Consider the following 26,388-nt stretch of genomic DNA (forward strand, 5'->3'; position numbering starts at 1 on the left):
GGGGCTCCTGATGGCATCATCGGCAAGCGAAGTGGATGCTCAACTCACCACCCATCCTATCTGTGCGCCACACCAAAATTGACCGCATCTTGTGTAAACTGAATGAACATATAAGTAATCAATAAACACAGCATTAAAAAAGGTATGTTATGAGATAGTCCAGGTGAAAGATTTTTAACAGTGTTATCAGAAAGTTTTAAAATATAGTGCATGTTAGTAATATGGGTATAATTCCTGAATGATATTCTAATGCCACAAAATAAACCACAGCAACTCAGTATTCTGCGCATAGGGAAAGAACAAATTTACCAAAGGAGTAAAGAGAGTGGAAAAGAAATATTCTTTTACTGGACCTACAAAGAGTTTTGTACTGAGTTTCTAAAACTGACAGTGTTCAAAGCAATGTTAGTGCATCATATAAACACTGCACTGACATCCAAAATTGTTCAATTTAAAACAGCTGATATTTTGGATATGAATATCATAATGTCACCCAAAAGTGATAAAACAACAAATGAGTGTAGAATAAAATTACAATAAACATAAGGAATCAAATAGCAAGGGAGATGAGAGCATGTAAAGAGGCCAAACTACCCATAGCGGAAGGCAGGAATTTGGGGCAAAACCTGATGCTGCTGGAGTTCCTCCAATACAACCTGTGACACAAATTCTGATTGTGCAGGTTCGTGGATGGCATGCCAGTTATCAACTCACACCCCCTCCGAGTCTGCTACCAGTTTTGGGAGTGTGTCGGGGGCATTCCAAGGCTAACTCGGGAATTCAACCCACAGTGCCATCTGATAAGCACAGTGGAGTTTATGTGTATTGAACCTTAAGGCACAGGATTGCCTATGAGAAAGGTAATCAATCCTAGAGGGATCAATCATTTTCAAAATGCTTCCACATTGCTATATATGGCATCCCCATTTGGGAGAGTGGGCCACTGATCCAGACAAATGCTCAGAAGGCAGTGAGACCTGATAGCCATGGCCGTCAATGCCAGCAGTCAAACCCCAAAGACCTGGATGCAATGCTGCAAAACGTTCAGTTGCCCCACAAATACCCAAGGTCAATGAATGCATGTTCAAATGCCATATCCCACCAACTGCACCACTAGCCTCAGACACTGCTCAATGCACCACACCCCCATCACTCAACTACCAACAATTCTTATCAATCACAAGTCATGCATAACATTTGTAGCTGCATCTGATCCTCACACACTTAGCACTTCTGGAAGCCTCACATCCACATCTCACAGCTTGCACACACTGCTAGCTATTTAACCATGACAGTCACATCAGCCAAACAAGTTGCACCACACTCACTGACACGATTCCCTTTCTCTTTCAGGACAAGGTGACGCACAAAAGGAGGCAGCAGGAGCTAACTGGTGGGGGGGGGGGGGAATGGCAGGCATGCTTGGAGGAAGCAGTCCTTGCCATCACTGGAGCAGCCATTGCTGAGACCGCGGCTTGTGGCAGGGCTGAAACCATTGCTTCCTTCCTTTACATATCCCACTTCCCCCTCATGCCACAATCTCTTCTGATTTACAAGCTGCAGAGGTGTAAGGATGCACCTTTTGATTTCCCCCACCCCCTCACAACAACCTTACCCTTGTCTTTCTCCTTTCAAATGCCCAAGAACTGCCACCTTGCCAGGCAGTGGTGGAAGGGCAACAAGTGGAAGAGCAAAATTTCACACTTGCAGCCACCAGCTCAGACACTGAAACTGCGTGCAATTGTAAAGATAGTTTAGAGGCAGGATTTGCACACGGTGAGGCACCGAGCTTGAGTACAGCCAGGGTAAGGGGCAAGAGCTGTGCAGGTACCAACTTGCTGGAGGGTGAGGTCACACATGAGTTCTGCTGCAGATGGGCAGGTTATAGAACCAGGCTGATGGGTATGCACAATGACATGCTTGGTGCATCGACAGGCCTGACAGAAAATTGTGTGTAATGTCAAGGAGCTTGGAGGAGTCCATCCCCAACTTTGTACAGGGCTTTGTGCAGAGCATGGAGCCCATCTTTTCCAGCATGGATGTGGTGACCAACTCCATTAGCTCACTGTGGATCCAACTACGATGCAACCTATGGAGCTGATGTTTCTGCTTCCATTGCAATTGAAACAGAAGCCAGTCAATGTCTGGGTGCTGCAATGGAAGCTGAGACTTCTATCATGCAAGGTCAGCTTGCTGCCATGTAAAGGCTCCAGCGGTTCTGAACCTTATTTGGGTCTTAGAACAAGGCCAAAAATTTCAAACAACGGTTTCAATGTAACAAATTAGAGAATTTATAAAGTAACAATTATGCATAACAGCCAGGCAATGGTTTGCAAGTTGCATATGGTCTTTATTCCTATAGCGCTTGGACACGGAATGATGCTATTTCTGGAATAAAAACAAGAAATGCTGGAAATACTCAGCAGGTCTGGCAGCATCTGTGGAGAGAGAAGCAGAGTTAACGTTTCAGGTCAGTGACCCTTCTTCAGAACTGACAAATATTATAAATATATAAGATTTTAAGCAAGTAAAGCTGGGTTGGGCAAGAGATAACAAAAGAGAAGGTGTTGATAGGACAAGGTCACAGAGAATAACTGATCAGAAGGTCATGGAGCAAAGGCAAATGGTATGTTAATGGTGTGCTAAAAGACAAAGCGTCAGTACAGAGAGGGTGTGAATAGACTGTAAGCACAAAGCACTCCAAGCACAACATTAAAATAAAAAAAAAAGAAACAGTGGGTAGGCACAATAGAAACAAACTAAACACACAAAAAAACCTAAAATAAGATAACCAAATAAAAAATGTTTTAAAAAAAATAACTAAACATTAAAAGGGCGGGCCCGTCATGCTCTGAAATTATTGAATTCAGTGTTCAGTCTGGCAGGCTGCAGCGTGCCTAATCGATAAATGAGATGCTGTTCCTCAAGCTTGCGCTGATGTTCACTGGAACACTGCAGCAATCCCAAGACAGAGATGTGAGCATGAGAGCAGAGGGGGTGTTGAAATGGCCAGCAACTGGAAGCTCGGGGTCATGCTTAGGGACTGAGCGGAGACGTTCCGCAAAGCGGTCACCCAATCTGCATTTGGTCTCCCCAATGTAGAGGAGACCACATTGTGAGCAGCAAATACAGTATACTACATTGAAAGAAGTACAAGTAAATCGCTGCTTCACCTGGAAGGAGTGTTTGCGGCCTTGGATAGTGAGGAGAGAGGAGGTAAATGGGCAGGTATTACACCTGCTGTGATTGCAGGGGCAGGTGCCGTGGGAAGGGGACGAGGTTGTGGGGGTAATGGTAGAGTGGACGAGGGTGTTGTGGAGGGAACAATCTCTTTGGAATGCTGACAGGGGAAGGGAGGGGAAGATGCGTTTGGTAGTGGCATCACGCTGGATGTGGCGCAAGTGGTGGAGGATGATCCTTTGGATCTGGAGGCTGGTGGGGTGGAAAGTGAGGACAAAGGGAACCCTGTCGCGATTCTGGGAGGGAGGGGAAGGGGTGAGGGTAGAGGTGTGAGAAATGGGCCGGACACGGTTGAGGGCCCTGTCAACCACAGTGGGGGGGGAATCCTCGATTGAGGAAAAAGGAAGACATATCAGAAGCACTGTTGTAGAAGGTAGCATCATCAGAGCAGATGCGTCGGAGACGGAGAAACTGGGAGAATGGAATGGAGTCCTTACAGGAGGCAGGGTGTGAAGAAGTGTAGTCGAGGTAACTGTGGGAGTCGGTAGGCTTATAATGAATATTAGTAGACAGTCCTAACCCCAGAGATGGAGACAGAGAAGTCGAGGAAGGGAAGGGAAGTGTCAGAGATGGACCATGTAAAGGTGAATGAAGGGTGGAAATTGGAAGCAAAATTGATAACGTTTTTGAGTTCTGGGCGGGAGCAGGAAACGGCACCGATACAGTCATCAATGTACCGGAAAAAGAGTTGGGAGAGGGGGCCTGAGTAGGACTGGAACAAGAAATGTTCAACATATCCCACAAAAAGACAGGCATAACTAGGTCCCATGTGGGTATCCATAGCAACACCTTTTATTTGAAGGAAGTGAGTGGAGTTGAAGGAGAGGTTGTTCAATGTGAGAACAATTCAGCCAGGCAGAGGAGGGTGGTGGTGGATCGGGACTGGTTGGGCCTCTGTTCAAGGAAGAAGCGGAGAGCCCTCAAACTGTCCTGGTAGGGGGTGGAGGTGTAGAGAGATTGGACATCCATAGTGAAGAGGAGGCGGTTAGGGCCAGGAAACTGGAAATTGTCAAAATGACGAAGGGCGTCAGAAGAGTCATGGATGTAGGTGGGAAGAGACTGGACCAGGGGAGAAAAGATAGAGTCAAGATAGGAAGAAATAAGTTCAGGGGGCAGGAACAGGCTGAAACAATGGGTCTGCCGGGACAGTCCTGTTTGTGGATTTTGGGAAGGAGGTAGAAGCGGGCTGTCCGAGGTTGCGGGACTATGAGGTTGGAAGCTGTAGAGGGAAGATCTCCAGAGGAGATGAGATCAGTGACAGTTCTGTGGACAGTAGCTTGATGCTCGGTGGTGGGGTGATGGTCCAGGGGGAAGTAGGAAGAAGTGTCTGACAGTTGGTGCTGAGCCTCTGCAAAGTAGAGGTCGGTACGCCAGACAACAACAGCACCACCTATATCTGCAGGTTTGCTACTTCTGGCCTCTTCTTACTTCCTTTTTTCCCCTCTTTTCTTATCTATTAAAGCTGTGTGCCAAGGCTACTGTGCATTAACTTTAACCCTTTCTTGGAGGTTTACTTCCTTAAACGAATGACCCTCCCCAGTTCTTTTGATTGGTGCACGTGATCACTTTCTTTTTGGTTTCTTAAAGTGACAGACACTACACAGTCCTTCTGTTCTCCAGAGATAAGAGACCATGTGTTTTACTGGAATTAGGGTCGTGTGGTTTCCAGGAATCCTACCTTATTTCTGAAAATCAAGGAGACTACATAATTTCCAGGAATCAGAACTCTGGGGAATCACTTGGTTTTCAGGAAAGGGTCTGAACTTCTGATGTTGTCTTATAAATGAAATTATTAAGGGTGAATAATATTTTCAACCATGACAAAAGTAAGAGAGTACATAATGCATAAAAATATGGTGTACAAAATATGGCAGCAAGATTTCAAAATATACTTGATTGAAACATGTGTATGGATAAATGAATCGGCACATAGTTCATATTCTTATAGCCATGCAAGCTCAAGACTGCTGCCAACATGGCTGCGGATACCAGTGTTCAAAGGGCTAGCGGGGTGACAAGCAGTCCAACAATCTGTCCTCCAACAGATTATTAGCATTGCAGCAGCACCCTGAGAGAATAGCAGTCGCTCCATGGAGCACAGCCCTGCTGTCCTGTCTCAGGATGACAGCTTACGTCTTCCCACCCCTGCCACTGGGTGCCTGTCAGACAGCCAGCCCAGACTGCTGTTGCCCAAGATGGTTCAGTCTGAAGTCGGGCCTTCTAGGGCCAGAGCTGCTGGAGGTCACCCTCCAAGGTCATCTGCAGTCTCTCCCACTGAAAATAAGCAGCCTTCCATCAGCTATGCTGCAGCCACGGGGGTGGCACTGTGTAAGAGCACTAGGACAGGCAAGGAAGACAGGCACCAAGGGAATGCAGAAGGGTGATTAGTTTACATTTGTGTATAACATGGTATGCTTTAATTTCTAAATTTAGTTTGAGATGTTTATTTTTTGTTGGCCTTTATATTTGCGTTGTGGCCAAACAGACACTGTGATAGCAACAGAGGGAAGGTAATACGAACGTACGAATTAGGAGCAGAAGTAGGCCATTCGGCCCCTTTTTCCTGCTCCGCCATTCAATAAGATAATATTGCAGGACTGTTGGTGAGTGGAGAGTTGGAGCTATGTTTACTAGACGCCAATGGTCTTCTATATCATATTTTGTATGGTACCACAGCTTTCACTGTACGCATGCTGCACACGTGTGCATGAATTGCACATTGGAGTCATCAGCTATATCATTGGCGGGTGGCGCTTGTCCACTAGCCATCCTTTGGTTTGCAGTGGTGGCATAAATGTAGCTGGCAAAGTGGACTGCCATAGAATGATGCCTTTATGACTGCTGCCAGGATACCAAGTAGTCGCCTGCATGATTTTCTGTGTATTGTGTCATATACGTATCCAAGCCAATCAATGTAATTCATCAATTATGGAGTGTTAGCACAATAAAGCTAGAGAGAGAGGGGGGGGGGCAGAGTGGGAGAGAAGGGAACAGAGAGAGAGGGAGAGAGGGGGGATAGAGAGAGAAAGGGGGAGAGGGAGAGGGTGTGATAGAAAGAGAAAGATGGGGGGATGGAGAGAGATGGGAGAGAGGAGAGAGGGGAGCAGAGAGAGGGGAGGACAGAGAGAGAGTGAGAGATGAGGAGAGAGCAAGCGGAGGCAGAGAGAGAAAGGGGAGGGACAGAGAGAGACGGGGGAGAGAGGGAGAAAGGGGAACAGAGAGGGGGGGATAGAGAGCGAGAGAGAGAGAAGGGCGACACAGAGAGAGGGGGATAGAGAGAGAGGTGGGACAGAGAAAGAAAGAGGGGGTCAGAGAGAGCAAGGAGAACACAGAGAGAGGAACACAGGGAGAGAGAGAGACACAGGGAGACAGAGAGAGAAGGAGAGACAGAGAGGGAGGGAGATACAGAGAGGGGGAGAGAGTGATCAAGATCACTCCCTCAGATGGACATCTATCTAGATTACTCTGCATCGCTAAAATGAGTGTGCGGGCAAACATTGATTACTTGTGCAAGCAAAACATGCCAGGTATCTCACTATATCAGTGTCCAACATAGTGACGAGAAAGCAAGTCAATATATTAATTTTCTCATTTAAAGCTTCTTCACAAAAATGCACATTTGTTGTTGTTTTGATTAATAGTAAGATACATTTTTAATACCTTTATCTTTCTAATATTTTCTCATTGGCCCTCTATGTAAGACAAAAATTGTAATGTGGGCCCCCCACGCAAAAAGGTTGGACAATCTTGTTTTGAAGCAATTTTTTTTTTAAATTGTGTTTTAAATTGCACTGGTTCATAGCAGATTTTGCATTTGGTACTATGCAAATAAGTTTGAGCAGAAACTCAAGGAAAAAACTTCTGAAAATAGGTGCAATTTTGGATGCAAAGGTTCTTTAAACCAGCGAAATACAAACTTGTATTCATACTTATACAAAATGTTTAAATTAATTGAGAGAGTAAAGGGTTACAAAAACCCATAAATATGGGTCGAGGTGTGGGGTGGCATTTTCAATATTTGTTGGTGGGGTGAGTGCTGCACCTACCTGAAGGAATTGTCATGAGACCTGAACCATTTTTGTGGTCAGGTCTTACTTACATGAACATAGTGAGCTATCAGTGTGAATTGCACAAGTAGTTTCCTGATAATGAGCTGGAAAATCCAGCGAGGCAGCTGATTTTGAAGGGCCCACAGCAGCACTTTAAAAAGGAAGGGTGCAATGTTCAGAGTGAAAAGGTGCTGCAGTTTTGGGCAGTGGGCAATAGTTTTGCAGCACCTACCGGCCAACAAAGAAATCACAAAGCAGCCATTTTAAGCTAACAATAAAAGTGCTCTAGCTCGGAAAACCCAAAGACAAATTTATCATACATTTTTACTGTAGTCATTTGTGACTTTTCCCACATGTCTAACCAGTGTTCAATGCCACAGAAAGGAGATCCATTATGGCTCCACAAATGGCTACAATAAAAAATTTGTGATAAATCTGTCTTTGGGTTTTACTGGCTTGAACACTTTTATTGTTAGCTTAAAATGGCTGCTTTGTGATTTCTTTGTTGGCTGGAAGCAGGAACTAGTGTTAATATGGTGAGCAGATATAAAAATGTAATTGGCGTTTGTAATTGGGACCCCAATTCACAAATATTCATAAGGCTCCTGCCTGCTTCCAGTGGATCTCTGGCCACCAGAGTAGAGGTCTGCCAAGAAATAAAAATAGGTGGGATCTTAGTGGTAAATGACATTTCTAATATATGTGCTATTTTGACTTCACTACCGCATAATATTTAGGCTTAAGCTGGGTGGTAATCACATTTCCCCAGGGGTCTATGGATTGTTATGTTGAAACATCATTCTGCTGGCTCCACAAAAATCTGCACCACTGTGTTTTTACTTTTTGCATTTTTGGATCTCTTTACACTGAGTACCACAATGGACAGAATGCACTGAGCATGCCCCTTGCTATCTGAAAATTCCACAATAAGACTCAGATTTCCATACCTTAATGAGGCACCTGGCTGGGTGGATTAGCACTGGGAACATGGCAGTAAGTAGTGCACTGACATTTTTTTTGCTCTATTGCTCCATTTCTGTTGAAAATTTAGAATGAAAATTGGCCACCTACTTTCCGGAAAGAGCTTTTTTAGATGTGCCCCAAAATATATTAATTCAATCTGATTTAAACCTGGTTCGAAAACTGGCTGTACGTACAAGCCTTCTGAAGGCCCAAAAGTAGTCATTACAGAGAAGTTTCTCTTTATGGAAAAGTACTGTCCTGAGGCATACATGACTTTTCCCACATGTCTAACCCAGTGTTCAACATCTTAGTTCTACATTTTGAATTATCAATGACTTGAAATTTTTAAACATTTTTTTAGGGGACACAGATTGCAAATTTTGGGCAAAAGATCCAAGGGGAATATAACGAAGCACTTTTTAACTCGCTGCCCACACGGATGGTGGAAGTGTGGACAATCAATTACTTCAAAAGGAAGTTGGATGGCCAGCTGAGCGAAGTAGACTTGCAGGGCTACGGGGATCGAGCCAGGGAGTGGGACGTCTGCATAGCTCCGTGGAGAGCTGGCACGGACTCAATGGACGAATGATGTATATGACTATATGGCTGGAATTTTACCCTTGGCGGACGGGAACCATCCACCAGTGGAGAACCTGCCTCCGCCTGACCTGAGGATCCGATCAGCATTTTGCGGCCCCCAAGCCTTTAATTGGTCTGAGGTGGGACTTACACCTCATTGAGGCAGGAAGTCCCTCCTAATGGAGTTGCCAGCCAATCAGCGGGCTGGCAGTTCTCTGTCCCAGCAGCGCCACTGGGAGCAGTGGCCACTGCTGGGACTGCAACCCAGCCATCAGAAGGAAGATGTCGGGAAGCCCCAGAACAAAGGTAAGTTTTTGGTGCCTCGCCGGGGGTGATCAGTTGGGCTCTGGCGAGGCAAGGGTGGTTGATTGGGGGGGACGGGGGTGTGTTGGGTGTTGGGGGTGGTTGGGGCAGTGTGGGCGGCCCTCCATCGGGCATATGGTGCCTAATCATGAGGGGTCCCTCCATTCCCACCCCCACCCCCATCCCCACCCCACTACCCACCAGGCCATCAGAAAGCTTTTGTCAGGCGGCTTCTCTCAGGCTGTTAACTGACCATTTAAGGGCCTTGAATGGCCTGGGGTGGATGGGCCATTTTTCGCTGCCACTGCCCTGCATAAAGTGGCAGTGGAGGCGGGTGTGGTTTGAGAAGGGCCCCAGAACCTCCCGCTCCATTTTACGCGCTTCCCCTCCCCCGCCAACTTCCCGCTCTTTGGGGGGGAGGACGTAAAATTCCGACCTATTACTCTTAGTGGAAATCATATTATCCAGAAGTGATTAATAGCTAAAAGGTCATATGATTGAAGATTATTCTTAAAGGGAATAGCAAGCTTCAGAAACTGTTCAGTTTGCTTGTATCTCATTTATTTAACAGATAACCACAAACAGTCCTTTGACTGTATAACCCTTGAATAAAAAGTATCCTGAGCACTGAACTCAAACGTGAACCGAGTTATTTAAAGTTAAACACTGTAATGAAAAGGTGCGATTCGTATCAAGCTACAGATCCATTTTAATTAGGGGTATGCAATTTTGCCTAAGGACAGAAAGTTGAACAGGTTAAAAATTTACCAGTGAATGAGTGCATCTTCCTTGAAGGCATAATCACCACATATTAACTTTTACATAAGTGCTAATATGTACGAGAAGTCAAAGTCCAGGAGCTGGATTTTCAAATGCCAGCAGGGTCAGGACTGGGTGCGATTTGAAAAATGTGGTCCCGAGGTCATCTCTGGAACCCGATGGAGAGGGAACGGGGAGCCTGCTCACCTTTAATTAAGGGCCCATTAGGCTCATAGAGGAGCACATTGAGGGGCTGGGGTGGGTCCGCACTGCACTTTTCAATTGGAATTCCGGCGAGCCCAAACAGTCTGGTGCACAATAGTACACAGCTGTCAGGCTCACAGCGCGCAGAGGGTAAACTCTATTGTTGGAAGATGAAATGTTTTGGGCTCACGGGGATCTTGTGCTGGGCTAAGCGCAGGACTTTTTCTTATTTTGGAAGCGCTGCCCCACCTCTTTATTCTGCTGGCCCTCCAAGGAGCTGCCGTCTCTGCGGCAAGGCTGCCTTTGCCTCTCTCATTCTGCTGGTCAGTTGCTGCCTCCTGCAGATGCTTGGCACCACTAATTGGTGCTGAATTCACCTTCAGCCCAGTTAGGGCATTGACATTTAAAGATTGCAATGTGTTAGCGATGCAGCTGAGGTGCGGTGTTGAAACCCGGAAATCATCTGGGCATCAGGTTCCCGATCCCATTTTGAAAATTCAGCCTCAGATCTGCAGCATTCAGTATTGATGAAAGAAATGTGCCAAGTCATGGTTCTGACACTTCAATGTCAAAGATTCTCAGATTATTAACAGTTCTTTGTGTCCTTAGTTAAGAAATTTTATTGACAATCAGTGCATAAAACACACAAATTTAGGTTGGAGACACTGGTGTTGTTCTCCTTGGAGGAAAGGAGGTTGAGGGGAGATCTGATAGAGGTGTACAAGATTATGACAAGTTTAGATAAGGTAGACAAAGAAAAGCTGGTCTCATTATCCAATGGTACAAGGACTGGGGGACACAGATTTAAGGTTTTGGGCAAGAGATATGGGGCGGGGGCGGGGGCGGGGGATGGGGTTGTGAGGGAGAACTTTTAATGCAGTGAGTGGTAATGGCCTGCAACTCACTGCCTATGAGGGTGGTGGAAGCTGACACGATCAATAATTTCAAAAGGAAATGGGATGGACACTTGAGGGAAATAAACTTGCAGAGCTGTGGCGATAGAGCGGGGGAATGGGATTGACTAGATTGCTCTACAGAGAACTGGCATGGACTTGATGGGCCAAATGGCTTACTTCTGTGCATAATGGCTGTATGAAGAATAGTTGCTTGGTAGTACAGAACTTAAATGTTGCTGAAAATAAAGACATGCTGTCAAAGCTTTTCGTCTTGCACTCATCCAGACAGATGCAAGAATGTCAAATTTCAAGGGAAGCAATAATTTATATTGCATGAGAAAAGGGCGCTGATTGGTTAGCAAGTCAACTCTGGTTGAGGCAATGGATATTGTCCCCAAGCTTTTGTTTAATTCTAAAAAACTGCAGTGTCTGGACATATTCCTGTCACCTGCAGAGGATAGGTCCCTGCGTATGAATATGTGTAGCTTCTAACAAGCGTAAGTGGCCACATTGCAAGCCCAAATGTAAATTTGGTTGTTACTGTAATTCTTAGCATACTTGGGATTGTTCAACAAGTGCTGTCTAATTGTGGAATCACATCTAACGTCATACATTGTGTTCTGAATTTTGCAAGTAGAGGCTGGTTGACTATGGTCAGTACTCTGCCTATTGCGAATAACTGAAGGGACATGCTGTTTGATACAATCCCCGCCAGTTGTTGGGACATACGGCTTATGTACCTGACATCACACTGGCACTGAAATTGATATATCACTTTACACATTTGTGTGGTAGGCAGAACGTCTTTTTGGCTTGATAGCAGCATCCTGTGGAAAATACCACCAGACGTTGCACCTTGTTTCAATTAAACAAAAGCGTGGGGACAACAGTTCCCTGGCGCATTCTCCATGACAACAGCTCGACCAATCAGAGTCGACTTGCCAACCAATCAGCACCCTTTTCTCATGCAGTATAAATTGTTGTTCCCTTTGAAATTCGGCATTCGTGTGTCTGTCCTAATGAGTACAAGACAAAAAGCTTTGCAGCATGTCTGTTTTTTCAGCAATGACTCTGTGATTCTATGATTGTAAATATTACAATTCTCTTTATACGTAAGGCTTTCTGGAAAAATGTTATTTGTTTTACAATTTGGCATTGCCCCAAAGAACCCATACCTTACAACTTTTTGAACAGTGGATCCTTGGACAGCAGATTCAGTGTAACTACTGCTATTTTTTTATATTTAGAGATACAGCACTGGAGCAGGCCCTTCAGCCACCGAGTCTGTGCCGACCATCAATCACCCATTTATACTAATCCTACATTAATCCCATATTCCTACCACATTCCCTCAATTCCCCTAACACCTACCTACACTAGGGGCAATTTACAATGGCCAATTTACCTCTCAACCTGCAAGTCTTTGGCTGTGGGAGGAAACCAGAGCACCCAGCGGAAACCCACGCAGTCACAGGGAGAACTTGCAAACTTCGCACAGCCAGTACCCAGAATCGAACCCAGGTCTCTGGAGCTGTGAGGCTGCGGTGCTAACCACTGCGCCACTGTGCTAATGTCAACAGTTTACATTTTGTCCTGTAGGATGTCTACAGCATCAAATTAGATGATATCTAGGAAAGTATCATCCAGATGGAAAGTTGATATGTGGATTGTTTTCGTCCAGAGACTAGAGGAGAAATCACAGAGCTTTATTTGGTACAAAAACCACACTGAATTGATCAACTTGTAACAATCAAGAATTTTAGTGTTATAATGACAATCATGTCAGTTTAATTACAAAAATAGTTCAAGAACTTTAATGAGAGTTACATGGATAATGTATGAGGAATTAAGGATGAGTTTAGATGGTATGAGTATGATTAATTAACCCACAAATGGAATGCAGGCTTTACTCAGCTGTAGAGGCTTCTATGTCTGGAATCAGTAAGCATAGATCCAGTTTATCTCACATATAAATATCTGTCTGTAGTTCTAATAATAATATGGCCATGAGATTGCCTGATATATCCCCATTCAGCCTATACCACAACCTGACTTCAGTCCCCTTAAAATGGGATAAATAGGTGAAATGGTTTAAGTGTGCCATGATATCATAAATACTGTGCAAAAGTATTGGCTTTTTCAATATGGGAAAAATATTTACAAGATATATTTGACATGCTGTCTCAGACTAGAAATATGCAAACTATAATGAGGCTAAGAAAGCTTTTTCTTATTTTATTCCAAAGCCAAGTACAAAATATGAATCAATCATCTTTTGATAGGTTAAATTGCAAAATAATGAATTAGTAAATAGTTTTTACACAACCTTATGTTGACCAGCAAGAAATGTAATTTCATTAATGCATGTCATGAAATCCACAGATAGATGATATCTGTGTAAAATTTTGTGGTGCTACCCCTGGAGAAAGAGTGCACATCTTAGATGAATCTTTAGAACTGGCGAAAGTACCTAGTGACCTAGGCAAAGTTGCGCAGAAGATGGAGAAACTAAGCAACAAATTTTGATCATCCAGGTAAATGTCAAGTACAATCCAGTAAACCCCAAGGACAAATAACCATCATGGCTGTTCAAGTCCAATCGATGTATTCCTACAGCACCTGAAATTAACTCATACTGGCAACAGGCAGAAAATGGGTCCTCAACTATTCATCGTATTTATCAATGAATTAGATGATTGAATAGAAAACCACAAATCTAAATTTGCTGATGACACAAAGATAGACGGCATTGTAGACAGTGTAGATGGAAGCATAAAAGTACAAAGAGATATTGATAGATGATGTGAATGGACAAAACAATGGCATATAGATTTCAATGTAGGCAAATGTGAGGTCATCCACTATGGTCCTCAAAATGATAGAACAAGGTACTTCCTGAGTGATGAGAAGCTAGAAACAGTGGAAGTCCAAAGAGACTTCAAGGTACAATGATCATTAAAATGTTATAAAAAGGTAGGGAAAATTCAGAATGTTAACCTTTATACCTAGAGGACCAGAAGCCATGCTTCAGCTATACATAGCCCTGGTTAGACCACACCTGAAGTACCATGAACAGTTCTGGGCACCACACCTTAGGGAGGATATATTGGCTTTAGAGGGAGGATAGCATAGGTTTATCAGAATGATACCTGTACTCCAAAGGTTAACCTACAAGGAGAGATTACACAAACTAGATTTGCTTTCCCTTGAATTTATAAGGTTAAGGGGTGATTTGATCGACGTTTTCACGATATTAAGGGGAGCTTAGATGGAGAGAAACTATTTCTGCTGGCTGGGGAGTCTAGTACCAGGGGGTATTCTCTAAAAATTAGTGACAGACATTTCAGGAGTGAAATTAGGAAACACGTCAACAAACAAATGGTGTTTTTTTATGTGGATGACAGGGGGTCTCGGCCACTGGCTGAAGCCCCAGCGAGAGCCTCGTGTCGCCTCCTCTGGGGATGGCCCGCTGCATTAAATGCCATTGAGGCACTTAAGCGGACAGCGGCAAGCCTTCCCCGAGATTAAGGACCCTGGCAACGGAAGTGCTGCCTGCTGAGAGCTGCTGGCCAATTAGAGGCCAGCATCTCTTTCACTGAGTAGTGCCACCATGGAGGCAGTGGCTGCTGCCAGTAATGCACCCACCGGTAGCTGTGGATCGCTGAGGGAACCAGTCCACAGGTGAGTCAGGGCGGGAGGAGTTTCGCAGAGTGGGAGTTGCAGGGGAGTGGGGTGTAGGGGGGTCGGCAGCGAGGGCAAGGGGTGGCTAGCAGTGCCTCCCTCCTTTCTGGTGGTGGATCTCTCGATCAGGCACTAGCTGCCTTTTAACAAGGAACTGCCTCCTTCCCCACCTGCCCCAGAACCGGCAAGCAAACTGTATGGGTTTGCTTGACGTGCTCCCCATGTGGACAGGCCCGCCCACCGTTGGGCCAATACCAGCGAAGGTGTGATGAGGCCCTTAATTGAGCATTAATTGCCTACTTTAGGGCCTCAATTGGTGGTGGGGTCTGAAGGCCACCCACAGGCCTTCCCACCACAGACTTAATTGGGGTGGGCACGGGAAGGTGGCGGGGTCTCCCCCCCTCCACTGTCCCGCCTGATTAAATGCTTGCCCAACCTCCAAACCCGCCATGGAGGAGAGCATAAAACACCACCCCCACCCCCCGCACAACCAAGTTTGGGAACTCTGTTCTGCAAACAGCACTTGATGCTGGATCCATTATACATTTTAATTCTGAAATTGATAGATTTTTGTTATCCAGAGGTATTAAGGGATATGGACAAAGGCATCTTATTGAATAGTGGCACAGGCACAAGGGGCTAGATGGCCTACTGTTGTTACTCTGTTCCCTGAAGGTAGCAGGGCAGGAAGATGAGGAAGTTAAGAAGGCATACAAGATACTTTCCTTGATTAGCCAAGCCATAGAATATAAGAGCAGGGAGGTTATGTAAGAACTGTATAAAACACTAGTTAGGCCACAGCTAGAATACTGTGTTACCAGAGAAATGTGATCGCACTAGAGCTGCTACAGAGGAGATTTGTGAGGATGATGCCAGGAATGGGAAATTTTAGCTATCAGGAAAGATTGGATAAACTGGGATTGTTTTATTTGAACAAAGGAGGCTGACGGGAGATTTAATTGAGGTGTATAAAATGATGAGGGGCCTAGAATGAGGGGATAGGAAGGACCTATTTCACTTGGCAGAGAGGTCAATAACCAGGGTGCATCGATTTAAAGTAACTGATAGAAGGAATAGAGGGGAATTGAGGGGAATATTTTTCATCCAGAAGGTGGCAGGGGGTCTGGAACTCACTGCCGGAAGGAGTGGTAGAGGCAGAAACTCTCAGCACATTTTTTAAAAGTACTTAGATATTCACCTGAAGTAACATAACCTACAAAGCTATAGATCAAGAGCTGGAAAGTGGGTTTAGGCTGGATAGTTTTTCTTCGGCCAGCACAGATACGGTGGATCAGATGGTCTAATTTGGTATCATAAATTTCTATGATTCTATGTAGCATTATAATACTAACGTACTAAATATTTGTAGTGAATTCTCGAAAGTATTCCATGGTATTGCCATGTAGGTTGCAGGTTTAATTTATTTCAAAGTCTGTTATTCCTGTTGATCAGCATCATATTAAGATACATTTTAACTGTACTGAAAAATATCAAGGCAACATTAAAGGAGTTGGAGGAATGTAGTTGATATTTGTACGCACATCTGGTCCTTTACTCTGGGTCTTGCCTCCAGGCATTGTTTCCAAAACCAAAAGTCCTAATGATATTTGCCTTTGTGTTAATATGTGAGCATCAAACATATTAATTTAGTATGACCAGCATGATACTCCAAGCCTGGATGAGATTAGTGCAGAGGTAAATAAATTAAGTGTTTTCAAGCTAGACCTGAAATCTGGATATCACCAATTAGTGCTCAATAAGAATACTGGCTGTAATAGATTTGTAATACAGCTTACACCTTGCACCCTCTGTAAACTTGAGCTCATTCAAAGTTCTGCTGCCTTTATCCTAACTTGCACTAAGTCCCACTCACCCATCACCCCTGTGCTCACTGACTTGCACTGGCTCCTAGTCTGGCAAAGCCTCGATTTAAAAAATCTCATCCTTGTTTTTAAATTCTTCCTCTGCCCTTTCTATCTGTGTAATCACCTTCAGCCGTCTAATCCTTTGAGATCTCCGCAATCCTCCAATTCTGGCCTCTTGCATATTCCCGATTTTTATCACTTCACTATTTGTGGCTGTACCTTCAGCTGTCTAGGCCCTAAGCTCTGGAATTTCTTCCCTAAATCTCTCCACCTCTCTCTAACTCTCCCTCCTCCTTTATGACGCTCCTTAAAACCTAATTCTTTGACCAAGCTTTTGGTCATCTGTCCTAATAGCTCCTTATGTGACTCGGTGCCAGATTTTGTTTGAATACACTCCGATGAAGCACCTTGGAAAGTTTTACTATGTTAAAGATACTCTATAAATGCAAGCTGTTGTTGGAATACATGTTGGTCTGAGCCAAATCAAAAGGCTAATTTTCTGTATAACTTCATCAGCAGATATATGTTTACGTATCATCTGACAAGTTATTGAAGAAATTCCACCTGTCTTGAAAGTACTTTCCATGAAAGAGTGAATTGAATTAACCTCATTAGGGGAGGGCTGCAACACTGCTAATAGCACAATCACAGTAAGAAATTGATAGGTGGTTTCGGTAGGTAGGCTCGATAAACCAATGATCTTCTGCTTAAATCATTCCTTTGCTACTATGTATGTTATATTCTGATACATGCACCCAACCAAGCAGAACACAATGCACATCTTCATAAGGTTTATCACAAGCTACAAGAAAATAGCCTTGGACAAAGTTGTTCACCGTACTTTTCACTGAATGATTAGTGTTTCCAATTCCTTTTGTGCTGTTCTTGAGAGGGCCAGAAGATCAGTTGATTTTTGGAACTGTCAAGTAAATGACTTATAAAGTAAATGGCTATAAGGTGATTTTTTATATATAACCCCTTGCCTCTTATGTTAGAGGTGGGTGAGGGAGCCAAAATAAAGGTTTCTTTGGGATGCCTTGGATTACAAGTGGCTCCTGAAGTTTCTGATAATGTGAAGCTTGTCGATGCTTGAGATGCACCCATAGTGGTGTGGGTATCTGCCGGCCCCTTGCAGAGAAGATACATCACATAGTTTGGTGGGATCATTGGTGGCAGGCACCAGCAAATGTGGTTCCATTGTAAATGATGGGATTGCAACCCATGGATTTTCAGGACCGCTATCTCTGGTGTCACACACATAAGCACTATATACAGAACACTTTCCATACGTATAATAGACAGGATGAATAATTAAACTGTAAAACAAGAAAGTTGTTTAGTTATAAGAATGTTTTTCCTGGGAACGCAAGCAGTCTCTTTGAAGCAGCCAGGCAACCAAAATGCTAACAATCTCTATATCTGGATAGATAATAGTTTAATGGTCTGCAACAGTTCTACTTCCTTACTGTATTTTCAATTCAGCTATTTTCACACATGACCGCAACTAGAAATTACATATCTGTCTGACAAAAGCTTCACTATTAACATTTTTAACACACTGCCCTGCCATCAAAATGAGTCCTTTGTCGTTTGATTCACGGACAGCATCCTTTTGTGTTTCACATGGGTGAAATATCTTTGCAACATATTGTACTATGCAAAAAGAAAAACCTCCATTTTAAACCCTCGGTGCCCAAACTATCAGAAACTCCCATTTTATCACAAATTGCTATGCGAAGACCATTATGTAGATACTGTTATGAGCAACAAGATTAGCATCTTTATCTGTGCTGCACTTCAAACCATTTTTGAGCAGAAAACCATGATTGCCTTGTAGGTAAATTGGAATTTTCTCTGCTGACTTGGCAACCATTAGTAATCATTACTGAACCCGTGCCATCATTGGCTGATGTTTTTACATTAACGTTAACAAGCTCTCAAGAAATTATACCTTTCAACTAGATATATTTCTCCTATTTTTGTTGGAAGTTTGTGATTAGTGAAAGAAATCTGGCATTTTTCACAAGGTAGAAATGTTTTCTTCCAATTCTTTTAGCATAGCTATCAAAACAATGGTGTTTGAAGTTTATGTTTGTAATCAGATACCTTTATCTACAAGAAATTAATACTTTCTGATGAAATATTGAATATATATGAAATGGAATTGGTTATGATTTATCAAATTGTACAATGTATAAATCTCATGCTACTAAAGTGGAGGTCTCATATGTTTAGCACAACAAATACTGGGGTTATAATAAAAGCAAAATACTGCGGATGCTGGAAATCTGAAATAAAAACAAGAAACGCTGGAAATACTCAGCCGGTCTAGCAGCATCTATGGAGAGAGAAGCAGAGTTATCATTTCAGGTCAGTTCTGAAGAAGGGTCACTGACCTGAAACGTTAACTGTGCTTCTCTCTCCACATATGCTGCCAAATACTGGGGTTAGCTGTTTGCACCTGTAAGACAGCTGTTACAACTTTTTGATAAGCATGCCATTTTAGCCATAATGACTGCTGTGTCACCATTTTTTTCTCCAATGTGAAAGAGAATTTGTTGGGCCTCCTTTTAAACTCACTTGAAAGTATGTGATCTTCTGTTGGGCATAGATTGGTGGCAGGTTTTATTGTAAAACCACAGTGACTTTGTGTCTGTCTGTCAGCCAGCCTACCTTTTACTTTGTAAGACATTGCCAATACATTGAGATATAAACGGTGCTTTAAAGATTGGACCACTAGCAAAACTGCACACTATGGGGTAACTATGTTCTAACAAACTGTTTGTTTGTCTTTTAGCAACAAAGGCGCCTTGACCTCTTGACAATAACAAACCCTGGTGAGTAGAAATGCTGGTTCATATTTTCTGCTTTATACAAAAGCTGTCTAAATGTGGAATTTTCTTTGACACTAAATGAAACAAACTGTTCCCCCGACAAATTTTACATAGCAGCAAGTGACAGTTATATTGGAAGTGGCTTAGCCCTGAGCAGTAATATGTCTTTAGAGCTGCCTATCTAGGCCTTTAGTCTCAGCATTGTCAGGTTGATTTTATTCTGTCTGAAGTTATGCCGTGGAGGCGAAGGAGTTTTTTTATGAAGACTGCATGCTGTAGAGGTACCACAGGCAATGTGTATTAAAACACCATGATCTAACTCTATGCTTTATTAATATGATAATAGTGCATTCCCAGTGTTACGATAAATTTCAGATAAGCAAATACCTGATAAGTAAATATATTTGCTAAATGAATAGAAATTGAAAATCTAACACTAATCTCTACACTCAGTTTACTAATTTCTGTATATAAATAATTTTAGCTGTTATTTTCTATTCAGTGAATTGCTTTTTATATTTATATATTTTATATACTTTTATATTTAGCAAATATAAAGACAGGGCTAAATTGTGGCGAGTCGAAGAGACTTAGTAGTTGGCAGGAAAAAAGACAGAGGCGCAAGGGGAGAGCCAACTGTGCAACAGCCCCAACAAACAAATTTCTCTGCAGCACCTGTGGAAGAGCCTGTCACTCCAGAATTGGCCTTTATAGCCACTCCAGGCGCTGCTTCACAAACCACTGACCACCTCCAGGCGCGTATCCATTGTCTCTCGAGATAAGGAGGCCCAAAAAGAAAAAAAAAGAAAGGGGGGGCTTTTTCATTCATTAAATCATTTTTCTTGTTTCTAGCCCACATTGCATGCAAGCACTGGAGATGAGTGCCAACCTGAAGTGACATAAATTGGCTGATTCTGTGTTATTTTGTAGAATGCCCAAATTGAATATTTAGGATTCAGATTAGCCAGCCTATTTTTAAAAATATGGCCCTGCTCATTTACAGTGGGACAATCAATGGATTCTCTCAGCATGTTCACTTTAATTTCCTAGCCCTTTTGCAAGTCTGTCCTCCTTCTTGGTGGGTTACATTTTGCTGTCAACAATTCTTACTCCTAATTCACTGTGAAATCCTAAAAAGAAATCATTGATATAGACAGATTATTCAACGTGCAGGAATTGACAGAGCTGATAAGGCTACTGAACATTGATAGGCAAGGTAGCAAACATTTTTTCTTCTTTTATTTTAGATGTTAATGAATTTCTGTTCCAGAAATCTTAAACTGTAAAGTAGGACAAAATTTGCAGTAAATATCACAAACCAAATACTGGCAGCAATTACTTTGTTTTTATCTGTGGCACACTTTGGGCCTTTTTTGGAATTAAGGTACGGTATAACTATAAATTGTTGTTAGGAGCATGCCTAACTGTTCTTAACTTTATTTTTGGTCTGGAGAAACTCCAAAAAGGTAGCTATTGGCAAAGCCACTTCACTACCTATATAGTTGGAGAACAGGAGGGGTTTAGCTACTCATGGTGACAGTGGCTATTTTTGTCTTTGTTATCTTCATTTTCGATAGTGCTGTTGATTATAATGGCATTAAAGCTGAAGGAGTTTTCTCTGTAGATGTTTGAAAATTGATTGCAGTGCTAGATCTCCAGTCAGTCAGAGGAAATGTTTAAAAATTATTCCAGTGCTAAATATAGGATAAATTAACGATTAATTTGATTCTTTTCTGTAACTATGGCCGGGATTTTACTGATTCCGCCTGACCCGAGGATCCGACCTGCATTTTGCGGTTCTCCAGCCTTTAAATGTTCTGAGGCGGGACTTCCACCCGCTTGAGGCTGGAAGTCTCGCCTAATAGATCTGCCAGACAATCAGTGGGCCGGCAGCCCTGAGTCGCAGCAGTGCCACCGGAAATGGTGGCCACTGCTGGGACTGCAGCCCAGCTTCAAGACGAAGATGTCAGGGAGCCCCGGAACCAAGGTAAGTTTTGTTTTCCTCGTCGGGGGTGATCGGTCGGGCCCCAGCAAGGCAAAGGTGGTCGATTGGGGAGATGGGGTGCATGTTGGGTGTTGGAGGTGGTTGGGGCAGCGGGGGCGGCTCTATGTCAGGCACAGGGTGCCTCTCAGGCCTAAGCCGCCTGACCAGCCACGGGCAAAATCACCATGGCGGTGGGTGGAGGCCCTTAAGTGGCCATTAAGTGGCTACTTAAGGGCCTTGATTGGCTTGGGGCGGGCGAGCCGTTTTTTGCCGCCGCCGCCGCCCTACGTAAAGTGGCGGCGGAGGCGGGAGTGGGTAGGGAATGGGCCCCCAAACCTCCCACTTTATTTCATGCCCCCCCACCCCCGCCACCATCCTGCTCTTTGGGGAAGGCGTAAAATTCTGGCCTATAAAATGGTTCCAAGTTTACCAAGCTCTGAATATAATTAAAATAGTAGAGCAGAAGATTTTAAAGATGGTGTTGGGGATTGGAAGTGGGGTGAGGCAGGACTTCCACCTGCCATAACACTGAGTTGTGAACAATGCTGTAAATTATAGGTTCAGCTCATATAAATACAGAGAGTAAATGCAGTCTGCATACGTTTCTATATTTAAATTAGTCTCAGTTTGGCTGAAACAGAGAGGTATAAAACAAGTAATGGGGCAGGAGGCTCCAAAACTGTCAATGGTTGCCAGATGAGACAAAAGGTGTGGTGGAAAATAGCTGAAGGAGTGGTGGAGGGCTGATACAGAAGCAAGTATTAAATAGACTATTGCTTAAAATGGTAAATGGCAACACTGGAGGAAACAAGCAAACTGATCTCAGGGCTACTGCTCTAACAAGGCTGCTGGATGAACCTTACTTTTATGTGGAAGCACTGAGAACCATCTTGGAGGATCTGAGATAGATGGCAGAGCTACAGCAAATTCCAATGCCATTCTCAGTGCCAAAATCTGAGAAGGATTCAGCACTCCCTGAAGTAGATGGCTTCACCAGGAATCTCTGCAATCATCCATCCTAAACAAAGAGGCTTTCAGATGAGTTACTACATCCAATATAAATGCTTTCGACATTGGATTTCAGGCCTTGGGGATTGTTTGGAGAGTTGATGATAGTTCACCAAAGTTCTCAGAAGCCCTATCATTCAGGTCAGGTCTGGTCTCCTGCTGATCAATAGGCACTTAGGTCCAGGATCCAGAATGAATGGCATGGATAGAATCCACCTTCAGTATGGTATTCTCTCTACTGTTGACAGCTGATGTTACTTCTCTGGTCAGTCCCACTTGGATGCCTGCTCATGTATGTGCCATAAACAGGAACAGCTGCTCATAGATCAGCCCTTGTGGAAGTCAGAAATCCTGATTTTAAGGCCACCTCAGTTCCAAGAGGATCATGGTACCATAGCACAGCCAAGCACCACATACATCTCTCTGATATCACCTCTATAAAGAACCAGGTTAAATTTAAGAACAGTACGGAGAGGCATCAGGAGTGGGTGCAGTGGTAATAAGCTCACTGTAAATATACTTTTGCACTATGAAACAACTTAGTGATGTGAAGTCAAATGTTCTGAAGTAAGAACATTCTTTGATTTTTGGCTTTTGGAGGATGTTTGGAGGTGAGCTTGCAACATAACATAGTTCTCTCTAATGTAGACTTTCCCTAAAATGTTATCAAGGAAGCAGCATTTCTGCAGAATCTGGTCTTTTGTTGGCCTTTTTCTGCTTTGGTGTAGCCCTGCCTTGTGTCTTTTGTGCCCTTTTCCTTCTGCCCCTGTCTCCATCCTAATGACATATATGGCAATCCACAAGGAACCAAGAGGGCTCCATGATCGGCAGTTGGGAAGTAAAAGATTTCCCTGCTTAAAATTACTAAAAGACAACTCGCATAATCTATTCTTAATTGAATAGTTTAGATAAAATGTTTCAAATCACTTCAGTCAAAGTTAATGTTGCAGACAAAATTAGTGGACAGTCAGAACTTGTGAACTCCACCACTTTCTGGTTTCACAAATAATGTAGGTAACATACCTTTCCTTTTTTTGCGCACAAAAACTCACCACATTTTGGAAAAAGGAAAAATAGTGCAGGTGCTGACAAAAGGGCATTAACCTGAAATGTTAATCCTCTCTCCACAGATGCTACCCTGTCCTGCTGAGTGGTTCCAGGATTTTCTGTTTTTATCGATGATTTTAGTGCTTTTATCTGTAAATATTTTACTAATTTACTAATTGGAAAGGAAAATTTCCCTCTGGCACAACCCCTTCATATGGGCAAGGGAGCAGGGAGCAGAAGACTCTTTTCACCTCGACTGGAGGTCTGGTCTCACTGGAGTAAACTCCCGGTGGAATGGGATTCAGTTCCATATTCTGGGCCCTCCCTTTGCATAACTTGGACCTAAAGCCTATCTCAGCCCAGGAACCTCAGGAACCTTAGTATCTAATTGCTGTATTTTATGCAATTTTGATTTTTCCTGTTTATTATTATGATTGCTTTATTCCCCACTTCACATCAAAAATCAAACAGAATAGAAAAGAAAACTACATTATCTGTAGAAAAGGATCATTATAGCTTGACATTTTAATTTTCACAAGTCATTTCCTGCCATGTGATAATACAAAAGCATATAAAATTCTGTAGCCCCTGAAAATAGGCACAAGGTTCTCGATGCATGATTAAACCCTGCGCGGTGCATCCAATGTAGCCAGCATGCCAACTTTGTGCTCCCTGCTAATTTGCATGGTTGTTGCATGCAGTAGTGTTGAGTGACTGCATAACTGAGCAGGAGGCCCAAATTTGTACTGAGGGTAATACCACTTAAAGCTAGCCTGCTCTGCATAAAGCCAGCGTGTACCTTTTAAGGGGTGGGGGGTGGTGGGGAGGGGGGCGGGGTAGGGTGTTGGAACAGGCACGAACTGTTTGTGGAAGAGTGACTAAGTAGGAAGTAGACTGAATTATGGTGCAACAGTGGAGAGAGCACACTCCAAGGTTCTCTGACATCTTGGTGGAAGAGGGGGAGAGGAGGAGAGATGCATTAAATCCACAGGAGGTCAGGAGGCCCTCCAGACAAACTTTGCAAAGGCAATGGGACCAGATAGCCAAGAACTCCCACTTGTCAGGCGGTGGTGGAAGAGCAAGACGACAGTGAGAAAGAAGAAACACTGTCACTGGATTTCACACCTGCAGCCACAAGCTCAGATACTGACTCTGCACATAATTTGGAGGATCGCGTAGAGGCAGGATCGCATGTAGTGAGAAATTGGGCATGAGTAGCCTGCAGGGTAACACAGGTGCCAGCTTGCCAGAGGGCAAGGTTACACATGAGTTATGCTACAGAGCAATCAGATGAGTACTCCGATGGTGCAGTGTACAGAAGAATACTGATGGGTATACACAATGAACTCCATGGTGCATTGGCAGGCCTGCCTGAAAGCTTGCATGCAATGTCAAGAAGCATGGAGAAGTCTGGCACAAACTCTGCACAGGGCTTTACTGAAAGTCAGCAGCCTTCCACCAGCCATGCTGCAGCCACTGGGGTAGCACTGCGTAAGAGCATTAGAACAGGCAAAGCACATGAAGACAATCGCTAAGGGAATACACAAGAGTGATTAGTTGACATTTGGAAACATTATGGCATGGTTTGATTCATAAATTTGGTTTGAAATGTTTATTTTGTGTTAGTTTTTATTTTTGCATTGTGGCCAAGTAGATTCTGTGATCTACAGTAACAGAGGGAAGGTAAGGTTGGTGAGTGGGGATTTTTTTTCTTTTAATTCGTTCATGGGATATCGCAGGCAAGGCCAGTATTTGTTGCTGTCCCTATTGCTCTTGAGCCACCCTCTTGAACTGCTGCAGCCCATGTGATGTAGGCACACCGTCCGTGCTGTTAGGAGAGGAGTTCCAGGTCTTAGACCCAGCAATAGTGAAGGAACAGTGATATAGTTCCAAGTCAGGATGGTGTACGGATTGGAGGGGAACTTGCAGGTGGTGGTGTCTGCTGCCCTTGTCCTTTTAGATGGTACAGATTGCAGGTTTGGCACAAAGGAGGCTTGTGAGTTGTTGCACTGCATCTTTGGATGGTACATACTGCTGCCACTATGCGCCATTGGTGGAGGCAGTGAATGTTTAAGGTGGTGCATGGGTGCCGATCAAATGGGCTGCTTTGCCCTGGATGGTGTTGAGCTTCTTGAATGTTGTTGGAGCTGCAGTTATTTGGGCATGTGGAGAATATTCCATCACACTCCTGGCTTATCCTTGTACATGATGGATAGGCCTTGGGAGTCAGGAGGTGAGTTACTCACCACAGAATTCCCAGTTTCTGGTCTGCTCTTGTAGCCACAGTATTTATGTGGCTGGTCCAGTTAAATTTCTGATCATTGGTAACCCCCAGAATGTGGATGGTGGGGTATTCAGCAATGGTAATGCCATTGAATTGCCTGGCATTTGTGTTGTGCGAATGTCAGTTACCAATTATCAGTCCAAACATGAATGTTGTCCAAGTCTTGTTGCATGTAGGCACGAACTGCCTTAGTATCTGAGGAGTTGCAAGTGGTACTGAACACTCTGCAAGTTTAACAAATTTCCCCACTTCTGATCTTATGTTGAAGGGAAGGTAATTGATGAAGCAGCTGAAAATGGTTGGGTCTAGGACACTACCCTGAGGAACTCCTGCAGCGATGTCCTGGGGCTGAGATGATTGGCCTCCAACAACCACAACCACCTTCCTTTGCGCTAGGTATGACTCCAACCAATAGAAAGATTTCCCTGTTTCCCATTGACTTCAATTTTGCTAGGGCTTCTTGACGCATATTCAGTGAAATACTGCCTTAATGTCAAGAGCAGTCACTCTCACTTCACCTCTTGAATTGAGCTCTTTGGTCCATGTTTGGACCAAGGCTGCAATGAGATCTGGAGCCGAGTGGCCCTGTCAGAACCCAAACTGAGCATCGATGTGCTGAGCAAGTGATGATACCTTCCATAACTTTGATGATGCTTGAGAGTAGACTGATGGAGTGATAATTGGCCAGAATG

General features: G+C 43.7%; 1 protein-coding gene across 2 annotated transcripts in view; it reads left to right on the plus strand.

The window, feature by feature from the left end:
* The window catches only part of agbl4 (AGBL carboxypeptidase 4), a 1,307,642-nt gene that overhangs the window by 659,823 nt on the left and 621,431 nt on the right, over positions 1-26,388 (plus strand). For both annotated transcript variants that reach the window (XM_068036420.1, XM_068036421.1), the window contains exon 6: positions 19,337-19,376. In XM_068036420.1, coding sequence (XP_067892521.1) covers positions 19,337-19,376 — 40 coding nt within the window. The remainder of the gene's footprint in view (positions 1-19,336; positions 19,377-26,388) is intronic.

The sequence above is a fragment of the Heterodontus francisci genome, chromosome 8 (genome assembly GCF_036365525.1).
Source record: "Heterodontus francisci isolate sHetFra1 chromosome 8, sHetFra1.hap1, whole genome shotgun sequence".
Lineage (NCBI taxonomy): Eukaryota > Metazoa > Chordata > Chondrichthyes > Heterodontiformes > Heterodontidae > Heterodontus > Heterodontus francisci.